The 19,139-nt window shown below is 40.9% G+C and overlaps 1 protein-coding gene across 13 annotated transcripts in view; it reads right to left on the reverse strand.

Moving 5' to 3' along the window:
• Nucleotides 1-702: 702 nt before the first annotated feature.
• Nucleotides 703-19,139, reverse strand: part of LOC119499418 (protein 4.1-like) — a 54,425-nt gene continuing 35,988 nt past the window's right edge. For 4 of the 13 annotated variants that reach the window (XM_037788727.1, XM_037788720.1, XM_037788725.1 and 1 more), the window contains 12 exons: nucleotides 18,596-18,649; nucleotides 17,076-17,111; nucleotides 15,695-15,880; nucleotides 14,983-15,045; nucleotides 13,175-13,858; nucleotides 12,316-12,348; nucleotides 12,012-12,089; nucleotides 10,387-10,470; nucleotides 9,190-9,288; nucleotides 7,218-7,298; nucleotides 6,721-6,836; nucleotides 703-1,740 (listed from right to left, as the gene is read on the reverse strand). In XM_037788727.1, the coding sequence (XP_037644655.1) occupies nucleotides 6,726-6,836; nucleotides 7,218-7,298; nucleotides 9,190-9,288; nucleotides 10,387-10,470; nucleotides 12,012-12,089; nucleotides 12,316-12,348; nucleotides 13,175-13,858; nucleotides 14,983-15,045; nucleotides 15,695-15,880; nucleotides 17,076-17,111; nucleotides 18,596-18,649 (1,509 nt within the window). In that variant the 3' untranslated portion in view covers nucleotides 703-1,740; nucleotides 6,721-6,725. Of the gene's footprint in view, nucleotides 1,741-6,720; nucleotides 6,837-7,217; nucleotides 7,299-9,189; nucleotides 9,289-10,386; nucleotides 10,471-12,011; nucleotides 12,090-12,315; nucleotides 12,349-13,174; nucleotides 13,859-14,982; nucleotides 15,046-15,694; nucleotides 15,881-16,538; nucleotides 16,605-17,075; nucleotides 17,112-18,595; nucleotides 18,650-19,139 lie in introns of all 13 variants that reach the window. The other 9 variants (XM_037788723.1, XM_037788721.1, XM_037788718.1 and 6 more) reach the window with 6 other exon arrangements.

Genomic DNA, 19,139 nt, shown 5'->3' on the forward strand with positions numbered 1-19,139 from the left:
TCTTGTGCTCCTAATGGCATCTGCAAGATTTCACAGACCGGAGGAAAACAACCAATCAGTGCCGAGCTGGAGTCTGCCATCTCTGAGCAGCTGTCAATCACTCACAAACTCCGATCAAACGGTCAAACTAGGCAGCGCTGATCAAATATGAATCAATATTCTGTTACTGTAATGTCTATTTCTCACCTCAAATGTTTTCAGTAACATCTTGTAGTGTACTGTTTAGCTGTAAAATGAGAAAGTTTATGACCCAGCCGGCAGCCATGTTGAGATCAGAGGAAATACCAAGAACCGCCCACCAGCTGGAGCAAACTTTCTCATTTTACAGCTAAACAGTACACTACAAGATGTGCCTCCGTTGAATAAACAGCCAATAGGAACGCTCTCTCTCTCTGAAATTACCTGTGATTGGCCAAAGTCTTTCGTCACAGGCTTAGATTTGTTAAAGCCTGAAAACAGAGCCATGAGGAGGTGCAGAAGTCTAGTTTTCTCTCAGAACACTTGAATTACAATATGCTCAAAGGTTATTATGGAATTTTTGCCCAATGATGCCAAAAATATTCTGCCTACTGCAGGTTTAAATATGGTACTTGAGTAAATGTACCGAGTTACCGTCCACCACTAACAATCAATGGGTCCAACGGTGCCACAATGTTCAGTACTGTGGTCAACATTTTATTATTTGAGAAGAAAAACAGCAAATTAAAACAAATGTATTTGCCACTTTTATTTCACCATTTTGAGGAAAACATGGCTGTACACAAACAATACTCGGTTATTCAGATACAGTTGGACAGATGAAGGAGACGTACAGTTGACATGTTCAGGGTGGGAGGGGCGGTGGGGGGGTGACGGATCTCTCTTGGCTTTGCATTTAATTCTGGGCAGAGCTCGGCAGTCTGAGCCCTTTGCCTCACAGTCACACAACCTGGGACTTGTGCTGCAGCCGATCATCTACCCTGGAGGACATTCAAAGCCTGCTCAGGCACATAAAAATCTCACAGAAATCTTGATTCCTTCGCCTAAAACAGAAACTTCTCGGTGGAATCAATCGATGAGGAAAACGCTAAAAATACTGAAATGATCATAAAAAGGAAAAATGCAATTCAAGTAGACGTGACAAATCAACGGTGAAAGATAATTTGCTATTCTCCTAGGGAAGCTTGGATATGTACAGAAGTGGGCCGTAGTGATCTCTGGAGTAGTGGCATACCTGATGGAAAAATCATGGGCTTGTTGGAGTAAGTGAGGCGATGCTTGCTGGCAAATGAGGTTGGCACTTTCTACAACAAGGTTAAATAGTGTATGCTCCCTAACATATGCAGCCTACAGCGTATTTAAGTGTCTGGAGTGATGGCTTTATTTCATAAATAAAACGGTGCTACAATAATTATTCTCAATAATCATAAAAATGCATCAAATTCATAAGGCAGTGAAAGCAAACGTTCTGCTTGCTGCACACACAGGGAGTCGGCGTGCAGGTGGAAATCGAGAACCATTTTTTTTTTTAAATCGTACGTTTTTTCAGTATAATCTGTTTGATAATGCAATGTTGTGTCCTTCTCATGCAAGATGCATTTGTTTAATTTGCAGGTGATGGTTTTGACTAGCGGCGGGCTGCAGCATTTGGAGAGGAGGAGCCTTTCTAGTCTTCTGAGAGTCCCCGGAGGAGTAATATGAGGAGTTTTGTGGGTGTTGGATTCTGGGAGGTTGAACAGAAAACAGCCCTCAGAGTTACTCCTGGAAGAACAGAGGAAACAGCAGTTAGTTCATCCTGCATAGTTAATCACATATGAACCTTCAGCACCACAGCGCACCCCGCCAAAGACTGAAAACGAGCCTGATGAAAAGGTTATGGCAGATTTACCACCATAAATAGATGCATCGAGGGACTACAGAGTTACAAGAATGCACACACAACATAGATACACACAGGCTTCTTGGGCTGGAACTAACTTACAAACAATGCTCAACTATTTTACAAGACAATTTGAGTGTCACCAGGGTCACAAAGGTTCATCAGCCTCTTATCTGTAACAATGTGGTTTGAATTTGAGTCCAACAAAAACTAATCTGCTATCTGGTTTCATCACTGAGAGGGGGAGATTTAGAGAAATTGGCATTCTGTGTTTCTAAATCAGCACTTTAAGCAAATTAACAGCATTTTTATTAATAACAATTAGAAATTTCAGTTCATGCGATGGATGCGTTTAGTTCACATGCAGATGGACTTTGTGATTAGTTAGTGTTAATCATAAATGTTAAGGGAGACACCCCAGGTGAATAGGGTAAAACATGAACTAATAGAGATCACCATGCAACTTCTCCAGTTGTTTTCTTACATTAAGACAATTCTTTTTTTTTGTATTTCTGAACTTGTGTGTTTAAATATACAAATGAGGCATTATCTTATCGAATATGTGCCAATTTGCATACATTCTTGTTTCATTTTGTTGACATATTAAGAGTCTTAGGTTCTTACAGAGGGAACTTTTTAACTCTTAATTGTGTGTTTAAATATACATATGAAGCATTATCTAATGCTAACTTTTGGTGAATTTAGGAGAAAGCTACAGATGTAAACAAAGTGAAGTAAAATAAACACCTACAGGCCTTTACACACCAGGGCGTACACATAAAATACTAGTATTACATGGCGAAAAAGTGACACATTTCCTTTGGAACAAAGTTGATTTTCTGAGCTTTTGCACCGCAAATAAAGGCATCAACCAATCACGTTGTGCAGAGCGGGTTGAGTTACGCCTATATTTATGCAACAACAACATGGAGGCTCCATAGTCCGAACCAAGATTGCAAACTTTACTACTCCTTTTAACCTTGACAAAGGCAGCGCAGACCAGATCCACTCCTTCCGTTCTTACCTTTCACAATAAAAGCCTTAGACATATAATATTCGCAGGCGAGCATTTCAGATTTTTGAGTCGTTTATTCGTCACGCCGCCGGTGTGTAACGGCCTTAACATATGTATTTTGAATGTTTTCTTTCCACTTGTCTGAAAGAAGACTTGTTATGGAAGCAAAATAGTCCAAAATCTCAGAATTGACCAGTGCTTGAAACATTTTTCTTTCCCCCTGTAGTGTCTCCCTTTAAGTGGTGGAAGGGATTAGAATATACTGAATAATGAGGCTGAAAAAAATACAGTTGTTGCCTCATTTTGAAAAACTGATAATTAACCTTTTTACCAATTAATGTGCTACTATGAGAGATCCAGTTTAAGTAAACCACCATCCTCATGAAGGCAAGATGGCTGAAAACGTTTGGGGAATAAAGCGGTGTGCTGGAGATGCGTTTTCATTTTGAAGGACTTGAACTGGAGCTCACACTGATCTGCACCTCTCTGTGTGTGTTCTCAAAGTAAGACGTTGTTTAATTTTAATTTTAACTGTTGGCAATGCTACTCCACATTTCCCTGATACTGTTTAGCCCCAACACTCTGTGTGTATCTACAGTGGAAAGAGACAAAAGACCAGAGAAAAAACATTTAGTATCATGTTAATAGTGCTTCTCACAAACGCAGCAGCTCTGACACACAGATATTAAACAGCACACACTCACTCACACACACACTCACTCACACACACTCACAGGACTGAGGGCAAGGCCGCAGAAACAAAGCCAAGCATTCCCATCTGGTGAGTCACGCAAGTACACACATGCACGCTCGTCATCCCAAAACCCTGCGCCTTGGGATCGCTTCACTTAAAAAGCTCGTGAAATAACAAGCTTCGGAGCCAAAAGGTGAATTAGAATGAAACTGGACCTGAACCAGTTTCCAGATTCAAAATGCTCGAGAGGGAAGGTGGCGAGGTTATAACGACGACATGCAATGGAATGAGAGGTTCTCTCACGCAGCTCCACACCTGAGATAATCCTCACAATACTTGCCGGCGGACAAGTTGAGACACAAATGGCTGCATTTGTGAAGTTTTGCAGAAACGCTGCCACAAGGACTGCTGACCTATTTATTCCCCCACACAGGAAGGAAGAGCGCAGCTGAGAGGAGCCGTATGTCACAAACTGATTCAAACACGAGTGTCCTACACGCAGTTTTAAAATGTCAGGGATTTACCTCATGCATGAACATTTCTCTGTCCAGTTAGCCTGCTGCATGGTGCAAAACTATTCTTATTATTTGCTTTTTTTATGTATTAATGAGTAAATGATACTAATACTATCACTGTTGCATAACAGCCAGTTTAAACTTAATTTATCAACCTCTTATTTGCAGAATATTGTTGATATTAATGATTAATCTGATAGGGGTGGGAATCACCAGAAGCCCCCATGATACGATATCACGATACTTAAGTCACGATACTTAAGTCACGATACGATCTTATTGCGATTTTAACATTTTACGATATGCTTAGTATTGCGATATATCGTGATTTATTACCTTTTTTCAACAGCAAATTATGCAGTTTGTCAACATCTGTTAATTTCTTTAACGCAACTTGCGATTTTTAGGTTGTAACAGGCTCAGTTTTAAAGCTAGAGTGAAGACACTGGCATCATATGAAACAAGAAAACCTAAGGAATCATATATCATACTAGCTTGTTGAGAAGGAGGCTAAATAACGCTCAAAACTTGCATTAAATATTGGTGAAGAAAAACTGGTATGGGCATTTTCAAAGGGGTCCCTGCAGCTGTTGTTGCCTGTTGGGCTTGAGTTTGCCATGTTATGATTTGAGCAAATTGTTTTACGCTAAATGCAGTACCTGTGAGGGTTTCTGGACAATATTTGTCATTGTTTTGTGTTGTTGATTGATTTCCAGTAATAAATGTGTACATACATTTGCATAAAACAAGCATATTTGCCCACTCCCATGTTGATAAGACTATTAAATACTTGAGAAATCTCCCTTTAAGGTACATTTTGAACAGATAAAAAATGTGTATTTAATTTGCGATTAATCGTGATTAACTATGGACAATCATGCGATTAATCGCAATTAAATATTTTAAGCGATTGACAGCCCTAATACTAATACTATCACTGTTGGATAACAGACAGTTTAAACGTAATTTATCAACCTTTTATTTGCAGAATATTGTTAATATTGATGATTAATCTGATAGGGGTGGGAATCACCAGAGGCCCCACGATACCATAGTCACGATACAATCTTATTGCAATTTTAAACATTTTACGATATGCTGAGTATTGTGATAAGATATATTGTTAACTTTTTTCAATTGCAAATTATGCAGTTTGTCAACATCTGTTTTATTTAATAAGATACAGTTTTTCGTCCCTTTGAAAATGGCCATGGCAGTTTTTTCTCGCCAAAATATAGCGCAACTTCGGAGCATTATTTAGCGTTCTTCAAAAACAAGCGAACATTACATGGTTAACAATCGATTCCTTAGGTTTTCTAGTTTCATATGTTACCAGTATCTTCACTCTAGCTTTAAGACTGAGCCCGCTAAAACCTCTGAAAGACGTCGGGTTTTTAAAAGGGTTAATAGTTTATATAATAAAAGATTGATACTTGACGTTTGTGTATTGATACAATATTGCCACACAAAATATTGCTGTACTATGCTGTATCAATTTCCTCCCCCACCCATATAATCTGATATATATGTTAAATAGTATAAAACTGATGCTTCATGTATTTGAGCATTGTATTTTATAAAAAACAGCATAAATTAATGTTTTTCTGAAAATACAATTAATTTTTCCTCATAGTATTTGTATTATTGGTTATATAAGAACCTGCCCAGTTGGAAGTATATGATTTTTCTTGTAAGAAGAACGGAGTTGAAAACAGACTAAAGCACGTCTGGGTTCACTCAAGATCAGATTTCAGTCGATGCGGGCTCGTTTGCAGACACAGACTCTGAGAAGCAGAAGCCGGTTCAGCTGGTATTTAATCGCTCATCACTGCCGCTGCTCTTTGTGAGGCTGCACAATGCAGACAAAACAATGTACACTAGATGTTTTTACTGTATATTGCACGACATGCAGGTAACAGTTTCAACCTAAGTTGTTTTTCTGTACTTTGTAAATAAAAAAAAGTCCAGTCTCCAGTTTCCACATGTTCTTATCTAGGAAGCCGTTTTCACAAGATTTCAGAAATTGTATGTTTAAATAAGCAAATGAGGCATTATCTTATGCTAACGTTTAGTAAATTTACAAACGCAAATAGACTAAGTGTAGTAAAATAAACACATAAGTGTAATCTTGGATGTTTCCTTTCCACTAGTCAGAAAGAAGACGTGTTTTTTTGGGTCATTTTTAAAAAACATGACTCACCCAATTGTCTATACAAAGGAGAGAGAGGTCTTTACATGTTCAATACACACAGCAGCTCTCTTTAATAAAAAAGAGATTGTGTTTCTTTCCAGCAGGGGGGAGTGTTGCAGTCAGATTACAAGAGATTGCATGAGAGTGCCAGCAGCGTTACTGTAAAGGGTTTAAAGCCTTGTCATTACGAGTTGAGACTATAATATCCGGTGTGTGTGCACACACACGCATCAGCCGACCTTGTTCCCTGCAGGGGGAGTGGAGCTGGAATGACAACAGCATGATGCATTAGCTGTAAGTGCTACAGAAGCAGGGCTGTCTGTACCAGTGAGAAGAAGTGCTGATGGGAAAAGCAGCATGCCCAAGAATGGAGACCAGTGGGACCAAATCAAAACCAGACCAGACTAAAACAGGGCCGGGACCAGGACTGGGGCCTTGTTGTCTTACCTGGGTCAGTCCTCCCCCTCCTCTGGCGTGATCTCTGTCTCTTTATGTACCACTACTTTGGTCACTGACATGTCAGGATGCTGTTCTTTAGCCTCCTTTATGGCCTGAGCCAGAGCCTATATATGGGGGGGGAGGGGTGCAGTGCCAGGAGGGATCACCAGGGGGAGACAAAAAATAGGGAAGGCGGGGAGGGAGCGGGGATGTTTGATTGTGAGTCAATATGCCAACAGGGAAGCCACTTTTAGTCACATTTGTCATACTTCCAGTATTTGTTAAGGTCACATCACGAGTTAATAATGTTTTGTGTAAAAACGTCACATGCTGAGCCAGTCTACATCATGTGGCTGTCGCAATGCACAAGATAAGATCCTGAGGGGTCACTAGCAGTTTACTGTTTCATGGTCATTGCTCAAATCCATGTATTGACTTTACAGGCAAAGACAGATAATGACGATAACGGAGAATAAATGAGAAACAGTATGAAAACTCTAAGAGACCTCATCGTGGTCGATGTCTGTATCTCCTGTGATGACAATCCTTTTCTCAATTCTCGTCTCTGATATTCCTCCTTTAACCGTCTGAGAAGACAGAGAGACAACTTTAAATTCAATACACACACAAAAACAAATGGCAACAAACATGGTCTTAAAACCAGTGCCTGAATTGGACTAAAAAAAGGTCCCAGTACCATAAATGCTACATTGTTGCATGACATGATCATCGCATATGTTGGATATATTTATATTTATATGTGTATCTTGGTAATAAATCCCACTTCAAAAAATGTATTTTTGTATGCATTTCATTACATACATTAGGCCTACATATGACATACATTTCCACAGTTTGTACATTTAAGTATATTTGGTTAATAAAAACATTTATGTAGCTATCGATACAAATCAAAATGTACACAAATATAATACTGCATATATGCTACAATAAAACCAACTTAAAATATGATATCTGTTGTATAACAAAAGCATTTTCAGTGCTGTTTTCTCAGCATTAGGTGAGCTATGTGTTTACACAGAGATGCAGTTTTACGGGTGTTTAGTGGTGCGCACCTAGACTCACCAGGAAGTGGCGGTACGCAAGTAAGGGTACTCATGTGGACAAAAATAAAAAGTAAGTATTGGTACTCAGTGCCGGTGAGTACCGGCCCATTTCAAGCACTGCTTGAAGCATTATCAAACACATAGTTTTAAAGTTTTATCTCGCTATATTTTTATTTGAAAGAACCCTTTTATATTAGTCTAAATCCTTTAATGGGACCACAGATGACAGGAACGGTTGTGTGAATATAAACGTAAAAATGAAATTCTGGTTGATTAACATTGTTTTTTAATAACTGATTAATCGTTTAAGCAATTTCTTAAAGCAAAAATGGCAAAAAATCACATGAATCATGTGAATATTTTCTGGTTTTATTTGTCTTCTATGATAGTAAAGTAAATATCTTTGGGTTTTGGACTGTTGGAAAGACAAAACAAGACATTTAAAGACTGTTCATGAACTTTGGTATTTGATGGGTATTTTTCAATATTTTCTGAATCTATGGACAAAATTATTAATCGAGAAAATAATCAGCAGTAAAAATAATGGTTAGTTGCAGCCCAAATAAAATCCGACAAAACACCTCAGACAAATCTGGACTCAGATCTTTTTCCTCTCTTAGTTGCAGTGTCAGGCAGCAACATGTTATATTATACTGTCCCCAGTAACGAATAGTTTATGGGATTACAATTTCCAAAACAATAATCATATTACAGTTTTTAATCCAAGTAACGCTGCATTACTGCGTTACCAGAACGCCATTTGCTTTTTGTTATGTTACGATGACGTGCGTGCGTGACATATCAGTATGCATCTTTGTATCGTATCGGGTTGAACTTTGGTAAACTTTCAGGCGAATATCGCCTCAGGCCCAGTTCTACGAGGGTGCAAAAGCATGCACTGCACCCTCAGTTTAATATTTTGCACCCTCAGTTGAGTGAATGCAATATAGTAATATGTTGAGTAACTTAACAAACGAATTTTGATAGCAAATAATATGTAAAGTAATATCATTACTTTTTAAAGGAGTATTAAGTCAAAAGTAACTTCTTACACTCCCTGAGTAACTTTCCCAACACTGCTTAGCTGCAGCTCTAATCAGTCTAATCAAACTGAAGCGGCTGTCAGTGGTTCAAAACCACCACATCTCATCATTTCTGGTTATCACACAAGTTAACTAAAAAAATATATATATATAAATGTACGTCAGAGAGGGGGGTGTCTGTGTTTCCATCTCCCCTTGCAGGAGTGTGTGATGATGAGGCATGTCTCTATACTACAAAGATACACACACACATTTTCTGTTTTAAATTCTGCAGTAAAGAAAGGCTGAAGCAGACATGCAAAGGCTGCCGTCGCGTTTGAGGCTTCAAGCGTTAAGAGACCAGAAAGGAACAATAGATGAACCCTGACCTTTGTGATGTGTGTGGTTGTCGTGGTGCTGGTGGTTTCCGAGGTGATGGTCTGAGCACTCAGCAACACCCCGGGGTCGACGTCACCGTTAGTGTCGACCTGTTGATAAGAACATAACACTCAACATTTTATATTTGTACTCTAGAAAAAGTAAAACTATCCACTATAACAGATTTATTGAGTTCCTATCAAATATTATTCAGCGCTAACTGGTAATAAAGCTGCATTCATTGTTTTTTTCTTGGCCACTTGTGGGCAGAGGAAATCTTCAACAAGCTGAAAACACAATATCTGACATATTGTCACCGTAGAAAGCTGTGAAAGTGGTTTTGTTAGATATTTACACATCCGGCAGACACGGTACATCATAAGCATTCATTTAGAGTTGGGTTGCTGGCCACCTGAAGAGTCCAATATTCATTCCTTTCTTTGCTTGATCTTTTGTACCAGCTAGTTGCTGATTTTGTCTGCAGTGACGAGCAGGTAGTGTGCTAGGCAGTGTGTTTATCAGGCGTATTTATTGATATGGGGATGAAAACGGGGTTGATAGTGGAGTTTGACGGACGCAAAACCAAAAAAAATGAACTAAAAAAAAGATTAAAAAGCTCAGTAGAGCTGAGGGACACCGCCGAGTTGGGGGAAATTTCTTTGTGTAACCACTGAAAACATTCACACAGTTAAAAATTTGGTCCATTGTTAATACAATAAATATGAATTACTGCAGTTTTTAAATGGCTATAATCAATATTATTATCTGTCATTCTCACTCCTCTCATCAGTGTTGTTTATGGCCGCAGCAGGCAGCCGTTTTCAGCTAAAAAAAAGGCACTCAAATCCCACAGTACACCACCTGCTCACGCATGAAACGGAAGAGAGTCAAAGGTAGCAACTAACTGTTGAACACAGTGGAGCATTTAGCCAGATAATTCCTCCAGGAGGTAGCGGAAAGCAAAACAGAGCTAAAAGGAGAGCAAATATTGAACTTATCTTCATCAGGTGGACACAAACGCAACTCTAAATGAATGCTAACAATGCTCAGTATCGGCTGTGTGTATATAGAAGTAATTATTGCTTTTTTCTTAGGGCAGATTTATTTTTTTAAGTCAAATTACAGACTCTATTCTTTAATCCCAATCATCTCTCACGTCTTTCAAAATGGTGCAGGATGTAAAATGGAGATAATATGAATGTTTGTACCTCTGCAGACTCATAGGTGATAGTTTTTGTCTCTGTGTGGACTACAGGCATCTCTTTGGTTCCCACCTCGACGACATCGAGACTCTAATGGACAAAAATGGCAGAAATAAATGCATGCAGAGTACAGCATCAGCACCAAAACCATCTGTGCTCTAATTCAATTAGCTGTCATGTCTGAAACATATTGCTGTAGGTGTTCACTTTGTTCTTAAAATAGCTCGAACCCCGTTGTACACAAAATCAAATTGACACAAATAAATGCCGCATGCTAATAAACTCAGCCAGGGGCGTAAATCTCTAAAACGAGCATGCAGTCATGCATTAGAGTCCCTGATCCAGTGAAGGAGTGGATACCGCAGGATGCAAATCACAAGGTTTCGATCAAGTGTGTGCACCACATCAAATAAAAAAAATCCCCCGATCTGCTCAGCGACAAACTGTGAAGTTAAGACGCATATCCATGCTGTGGGTCGAGTTTCGCCCTTGATTATTAGTGGCAGATTGTGTCGGCAGGAGGGGAGGGTGGATGTGAGGTTACAGGGCCGAGGCTGAGGCCACCGGAGATGATGCAGGGTTACCTCCGACTGAGCCGCGGCTGGAGGTGGATGGGTGAGCGGGGCGTCTGCGGTAAGGGGTTCAGTCAGGGTCACTTCGTGGGGGGTGAGCTTCTGGTCGTGTTCCTCCATTTCTCCCTTTTCTTCATCTTCTTCCTTCTCTTCTTCTGATGCTATAACTTTATTATCATATTTGTCTTCTGCCAGTTTTAAATTCATCTCTTCCTCCTCCTCCTCCAGTTCCTCCTTCTTTCCATCCATCTCTTCCTCCTCAGTTCGCTCCATTTCATCTTCTGAGCTGTCCATCTGTGCATGGTAATACTTCTCTTTCTCAAAGGGCAAAGGTTTGTCTGAGAAGCTCTTTTGTCTCTCATCCTCTGCATGTGAACATTCATCTCTCTCTTCATCCACCTCCTCAATACCATTTTCGAACTCTGCTTGTTCCTCGAAATACTGCACTTCTGTGGAGAACTGGACTCTCTTGCCATCTAACCCTGTGTGCTTTATCTCCCCTGTGTTTCCTAAATCTACCAGTTCCTCTTCCAAAGTCTCCGAACAACTCTCAGCTGCTTCCCCTTCGTCGTCTTCCTCCCCTGTTGAAGGCGGCTTCTCTTCCTTTTCCCAATCTCTGATGTAGACCGGAGCAACAGTGAATCTGAAACCATCATTTTCGTCTTTTGACATGAGCACTTCCCCCTCCACACCTGCATCCTCTCCCTCCTCATCTATTACTTCCTCATTTCCCTTCTCTGCGGCTAAGGTCAGCGCTGCAGACTCCGGCGAAGTGCTGCTGCCAGACATGCTCTCATCTAACCCTAAATCTGTTGACTGTATTTCTGCTACCAGCTCAACAGATGCACACTGTCGAAGCTGCTGTGACGACAGCACAGTGCCTGGAATACCAGATTTTGAAGGTGAATCTCCTAAACTATCACCACTAATATCCTTGTGTAACACAACCACATAATCTATCTCCCCCTCTGCAGGCTCTGCTGACATTGCTCTGACTGTGAGCTCCGCTGTCATGTGCACTAGCACGGCCTTTGCAGCCGCTGTGGTCTGGATATTCACCGTTGGCCCTGTCGACTCGACTGGTACTGCCTCTGTCTCCGTGGCAACCACCGCCTTCTCCTCCGGTTCAGCGGATGTCTGTGAATGATAATTGTACCATTAGATGATGTTTTTGCTTCAACATGCCAAAAATAAAATCCACTCGGTACAGGGCGGTTTCACATCACACCTGATGGAGAAAAATGTGGGTTATACATACAGAATTACATACAACAGGCACAAATAATATTTAAAGACAATTCAGTCACACCAAAACCATTGCAGTGTATTTTGAAATCTGTGAGGACCAGAGAGGAATGGTCACCTTTTCAGAGGAGGAAACCCATCCGAGCGTAGACTGATGGGACAGAGAGATGGACGGACACAAGAACAGAGAGGAAAGAAAAGAGAGGAAAGTCAAAAAGTCACAGTGAACACCAGATAAAGAGCAAAAAGGAGAGAGGGAGGAAAAAATGAAAAGTCTGAAAAGTAAATATTGTATGCATTGTATGGAATACCAGATTGTGTGGCTCATTAAATCAGCTGAACCTAACGCCAAGGTGAACAAACCAAACGGAAATACGTTTTTTGGGATCGCTGAATCCACAAGCAGCAAAATTTCCACTAATCTGCTTTTGAAAACCTGTTACTTAAGAACAGTAATCTCTTTTCAGGTAGACACATACAATTTTTCCCCTGTTAACGGAGGCAGAAGGGGATTTTGGAGGATGAAGTGGGGAAAGCTGCAGGGGTGGCACTGAGCCAGGGCTATGAAGTCACTGCTTTCAGGGAACTGATAACAGAGCTGAAAGAAAGGAATGGTGCAGCTGAGCAAAGACGGTAGAAAACAAACAGGAGCCGGCCACAGCCCCCGTTTCTTTCCTTATCAGCTGTGGGAGCCAGCTGCTCCCAAGGCAAGGCGAGCTGTTTTAGCTGTCAACAAACTCAAAAACAAACAGTTGTGTCTAAAGAGAAGCAACAGAAACCGGCGGTTTGGCAAGTGTGAGAGTAAACGCTGGGTGTTAAGGGACGATTAGCCATGCAGAGCGCTTGGTTACACTGTTGTTAGACTGGTTTGGCTGCTGCTGGAGGGAAGGCAATGGGGAAGGCTGAGGGTGGTGGTGGTGGAGATATGGAGGGAGGCAGCCAAAACCGAGTCGTTGCTTTTAGTTTTCATACAGTACCACTGCTAAGGATGTAGATGATGATTCAGAAACTGTAATCTGAATCAGGCTGGACTTTGACTGCTCCGTTTGGACCGCTTCGAAGGTGAAGATTTCTGCTTCCTGCTCCAGATCGTCAGGCGTCTCCATCTCTTTTACTTCCTTTGTGATGACCTCCGAAGCCTCTGTCTTCACCTCCTCAGATATCCACGATGCCATGGCCTTTTTAGGCGAGTCAGTACCTTTAATCTGAGTCATGTCGTCAGTTTTTATCTCCATCTTCGGACTCTGCGTCTCTGTGGTTTTGGCCTCTATAACAACAGAAGCATCTTCTTTGATAGCTTCTTTCTCTTTAGAGGCAAACTGCATTTCATTATCTTCAGCTTCGGCCTCTCCAGGGACAACAGGCTCCTCTTCTTCACCCGCAACACTCGTCTCTTTGCCCTCTGCTTTATCCTCCGCCTCCTTCAAGATAATGAGCGTCCCTTTCTTGTCAGTGATGGCCTGGGACACTTCCTGTCTGACGGCTCCGGGGCTGACCTTCATCTCCGCCCTCTCCGACACCTCCTCCGCCTCCCTGAGGGTCGCGTCCATGAAGACGTCGTCGTCCATAGTGGTTGACAGACTAATCCCGTGTGGCCCCGAGGAGGTGGCCAAATCGGTCGCGATACTATCCACCACGTATTTCACCAGATATCCTGCCGCCTGGGGAGACACTTGGCTTATTGGAGATGGATCGTTCACGTTAATAGACAGAGGGCATCAGGAAGCCAAGACGGGGAGAATAAGCTCAAGAGATTATTTATCTAGAGATGACACAGACACAGTCTGTGCTCCATAAATACTTGGACAAACATGCACTGCTTGGACATCATTTTGAACATAGTTTCTCTGCACATATATGGTAGTATTATCTCTGATAGAAGTATGAAAGTCGAGTTGAATTTCTATCAGCACTTGATTTCTGTGGTACAGTTTCTTTTATGTGCTGTCCTTATTGTTTTACCTTGTGCATTTTCTGTAATGTTACTTTTTTTGTATTGTTGTCACCCTTCTGACCAAATGAATTTCCTCTTGGATAATAAAGTTAAATTTGATGTGATTCATATCAGATATCAATTTTCAAATGGCTTGATCATCAATTTCAAGTACATTTCAAGTAGGGGTGGGGGAAAAAACCTGATACAGCATAGTATCACGATATTTGGATGGCAATATTGTATCGATACACAGATGTCAAGTCTTGAATTTATTAAATAAACTATTAATATTGCAAATACAATGTAGACTATAACACAAACAGTTACGTTTGTCAGTTGCATGATGAGACATTTATGTTTTTATGACAGTGTTGGTCAGTCTGTCTGTTTGACTGACAATCCCATTTAGCTGCAATAAAAAGTGAGATGAACAGAGTGAAAACTGTATGCAGTTTGTCAACATCTGTTTTTTTCAATTAAGATAATTTGCAGTTGAAAAAAGGTAATAAATTGCAATATATCGCGATATATCTTATCGCAATACTCAGCATATCGCACAATGTTTAAAATCTAATAAGATTGTATTGTGACTCAAGTATCGTGATAAATTATCGTATCATGGGGCATCTGGTGATTCCCACCCCTAATTTCAAGCTTCAATTTACATTTCAGAGCAATAAGAGGAAGGGCAGATAAAGGAAATAAAGTGATGAAACTGTACATGTGAAGTAGTGAAAAGAAACTGTGCCAGTTTCCACATACGTCTGGAGCTATAGGTAGAAACAAAAGGTCAAAACAAAACACCACACTCACAAAATACACATGAAAAACGAAGTGGAGGCAGTTTACCTCAGTGGCTTTAAGTTCCACCTCCTCTTTTGCCTCTCCTCCTGCAGGCTGCTCGTCTTTAGTCTAGGGGAGAGAAAAATAAACAAATAAATAAAAGGTTGCACAAATTGAGACAAACAAGAAAGGACATATTCAAATGGACATGATCCAGATCCCAAAGCTCCTCCAGTGAATCAGCTTCTCTTCATTTCTGTCAGTCAGACACGTTTGATGTCAGCGATTAGTCTTCAGAGACTTTAATTAGTGCCGCTCATTTGTCCTGCGTGAGTTCATCAGATTATGTGACACAACACAAGTAAAGGAGATAAAACTGCTCCCAACTCCAGCACATAATGTCACTGAGCACAACAATCATATTACTGATTAATGACTGCACCATCCAGTACCGAGACACATTAATATGTTAATTATCAGCTGCTGATGAGATATAGTGAAGACATAGGGTGGCAAAGAGAGACACTTTTATTCACGCACTAACTCTGAAGACTCCCCAGATAAATTAATTCTATCAAGGCGCTCCTTTAATACGCACTGAAGCCATTTGGAATATAAATGACCTGCACCAGACTCTTTATGCTTATTGAAGTTACTGCATTATGACTCGATAAACTCTCGAGATTGATGTCTTTGTTTATGTAAAAATCTCCTCGGTGATGTCATGCTTCACACACACATGCCGTCATTCAGTCTGCTGATGAGGGCTGCAGCTTACATCCTCCGGCTCCAGCGGCTCGATCATCGGAGCTTCGTCCGCTCTGGGTGAGCGCGCTGGGGACGAGGAGAGTCTCTTCTCCCATTCCGTCAGGCCCGGCGTGCTGTCGCCTGTCTCCAGGAAGGAGCGCTTCAGTTCGCTGATGTTAGTCTGGTGCTTGACCAGCTCTTCCGGAGGCGAGATGTCCTACAGTAGCCGGTCAACCATGATATACAGTACAAGGAGGTGAGGCCAGGAGGAGCGCGGAGGGAACGACGGTCATGCTTTATGAACGCAACGGTAGCTTGCATATCCAATGAATTACCAAAACAAATGTTGGGAAGCATAAAATGCAGTTCAACCAAAGCAGACTTAAATCAACTGCATTATAAGCTTCATTATTTAATGTTCACAGGCCTGTTTAGGAGGCTGTGCAGGCTACCTGTGCAACAGCTCACACAAACAGCAACGTAATCAAATGGCAAAATGTCCACTCCCATGGCAGCTGCAACTGAGAGAGTAGCAGCTTGTACTTAAATGCTAAGAGAGCATTTAGGAACAGCTTAAGTCAATGAAAATAAATGATTTCATGCAAAGATGAACAGATTTAGTTTTACAGGTTTAGTTAAGCACAACACTCCCAAATCTCATTAGAAGTTAAGACCTCTACAAACAATGACTTAATTCTCATTTGCGTTGCTTGATTTCTCACGAAAATTATTTTGGATGCTCACAGCAAGAAATCTGTTAGACAAAAACTAGATAAAAGCAACTGGTACGTTAGATGTATTTGTTATCAGTTAGGATTCTTCAAACTAAAAGCACCTGCATGCATGTTTCAGTCATGCATTGTTTTCTTACCAACCTCTAGCATCAGATTACTATGCTTGATAAAAACGTTTTCTCCTTTAACTCGTCTTATGAAACTATACTGTAAAGACAAAAAGAGGGGAGAGATAGTTAAAGGTGCTGTGCCATGTTAAATTTAGACTCTTGTTAGGAGATATTGGGAGCTTTGTCTTCTACTATTTGGCTGTAAATGACATGATGGCAACTCACTGTAAAAGCCATGGATAAGAAAAACCTTGAAAAACTGTGAAATCTGACACTTTAGTTGCTGCGATAGGAAAAGAAATATGACTCCACCATTTACAAACAATAGAAATGAGCTGGAATGGTGTGTTTAGAAGCAGCAGCAGTCAGTGAAGTGAATTCAGGCAAGAGTGAATGGTCAGTCTGGTGTGTGGTGTGATGGTGAGCGTGTCAACAGAAGCTGCAGCAGGCAAGCAGAGGTGAAGAGACGGCACAAAGTGACAGATGTCTGAGCGGCTCAGTGCATCTGGTGGTGGTAGTGGTGGCGGTGAGATGCACTGAGCAGGGCCATGAAGCGAGCCCAGTGTACCTGAGTCCGCATCTCAGAGTCCTCATCTGCGTCCGACTGACAAGCAAGTGAAGAGGGAGGACAGAGAGTGTGAGACGAGGAGGAAAGGGGTCATTAACAGAAGAAGAGACACACGACGGTGAATCAGGGTGAAGGGAAAGAGAAAGTGAGCAACAAGGAGCGGCGAGCAGAGAGAGAGATAACAGAGGGTGAGGATGGTGGTTGAATTAAGAAAAGTAAAGAATAAAGAGAGGCGAAGTCCCGCCCCTTCCGGGGGACCACCATGGGACCTTATTTTGGAAAGAAAATGTGCGGTAGTCAACAGCGAGAGACAAATCATTTTTTGATCCCGCGCCATGAATTACACATATGATGTTTGTCAATTTAAAAGATCATTTTCAAGACAAATAAGTCACAGTATGGATAAAACACATCAAGTAAAATAACGTTTCATTTGTGCGTGGTCATAGCTATGTGTGATTCATGCCACAATTAAACGGGATCATACATTATTTGTCTCTAGCCGTTGACTACCGTACGTATTTATCCGAAATAAGGTCCCATGGGATTCACCGGAAGGGGAGGGACTTCGTCTCTCTATTGTGACAGAAATTGAACATTCGCTAAACCCCTCCCCCAAACAGCATTTGTCCAATCATAGCCTTAGCAACCATAACTAAGCATAGCAGGTCTGTCAAGCTTTGAATTTCTCCACGATGAAAGTGGAAAGTGCAAAAACCAAGGAGCACACCAGTAACTGAAGCCACATTAGGTATGTTAAAGACTAGTACATCCATCATGTATTATTAACTGTGTGGAAGCCAGTCCTTCTTGCTGTTAGAGTTTAGGGTAACATTAGCAGCTCTGCCGTGCTCTTTATTGTAATGTTATTGGGGAAGTTTACTCCAGCAACCCAATGCCAAAGTAACCAGAGATAGTCTTACGTTTGTCAAACAGTGCTCATCCTAAAAACCCTTTACCCTTGAATCTTTTAAAGTGAAAACAAACAGTTTTAAGATACAAGCAAGTATGTAAGCTAAGTGGATTACCGGTGTTAGAATTAAAAACTACAGTCTGAACATGTTTCGTTTTAATAGTTATAATACTAGGATGCTGACTGGAACATGCAGCTTTAGGCTCAGCCTTTCAGTATGATATGTGTGTCGCCATCAACTGCATATTTAAGAGCCCTCTCACAAGATTCTCACAAGAAAATCAAAGCTTGACAGGTGTTGCAACGTTAACTAAGGGGGCGAGGTTTAGAGAACGGTCTATAGAGAGCCGAAGTGAAAGAGCCCAGACGTGACTTTGGCTCTCTATTGGAAGGTAGCCAGTGGGAAAAACATACTGATATACATATAAAGTGTGTTTACGATATATTGAAAAAAGGAGAAAACACAAGAACTAAATGGGCTTATTAACATGCAATGCATGCGTCTCCTAAATGTTTCAATGAGCATTACATCTTCAGCATCACTTTCTCTGCTCTGTCCGTACTTTTTTCATGCCTTAAATATAACATCCTTCATTGATGTACAAACCTCTGTGGCGGTCATCTCTCCATCAAAGGCAAAGTCAGTTTGTTCGCTGTCAGTCTGCTTTCACAAACAGACCAAAAGCGTTCCGAGTGGCAAGCAAGAAAACAACAAGAACCCAACTTGTAAACCCTTGAAAATGCATTTATCACCAATAGATAAGAGATTCTTCATAACCACGAATGGAACGAATGGAAATGCATTTGTTGTTTCTGTAAGCTACACATAATCAGACAACACTGCAGAAAAAAAGGTTAGGAAAAGAAAAACAGAAAGAAAGAAAAAAAAAAAAGCAAATTAAAAGTAAGCAAGCAAAACAGACTCAGAGGAAGTTGAAACCTTCGGTCAGTCACTTTGACATTTAAGTGTAATGTTAAATTTGCTTTGGATTTGGACAGGGCTGAATCCTGGTATATATAAGTGGGTAAATTATTGGCTGTCGTTGCTGATAAAAATTTGATTTGACGAACAGGAACAGTAACCTGACTTTCAGGCCCTCCCCCCTCCTCTCCATGCATGTTGACACTAGTGGTGATCTGGATGCATTTAA

This window comes from Sebastes umbrosus, chromosome 12 (assembly GCF_015220745.1).
Source record: "Sebastes umbrosus isolate fSebUmb1 chromosome 12, fSebUmb1.pri, whole genome shotgun sequence".
Lineage (NCBI taxonomy): Eukaryota > Metazoa > Chordata > Actinopteri > Perciformes > Sebastidae > Sebastes > Sebastes umbrosus.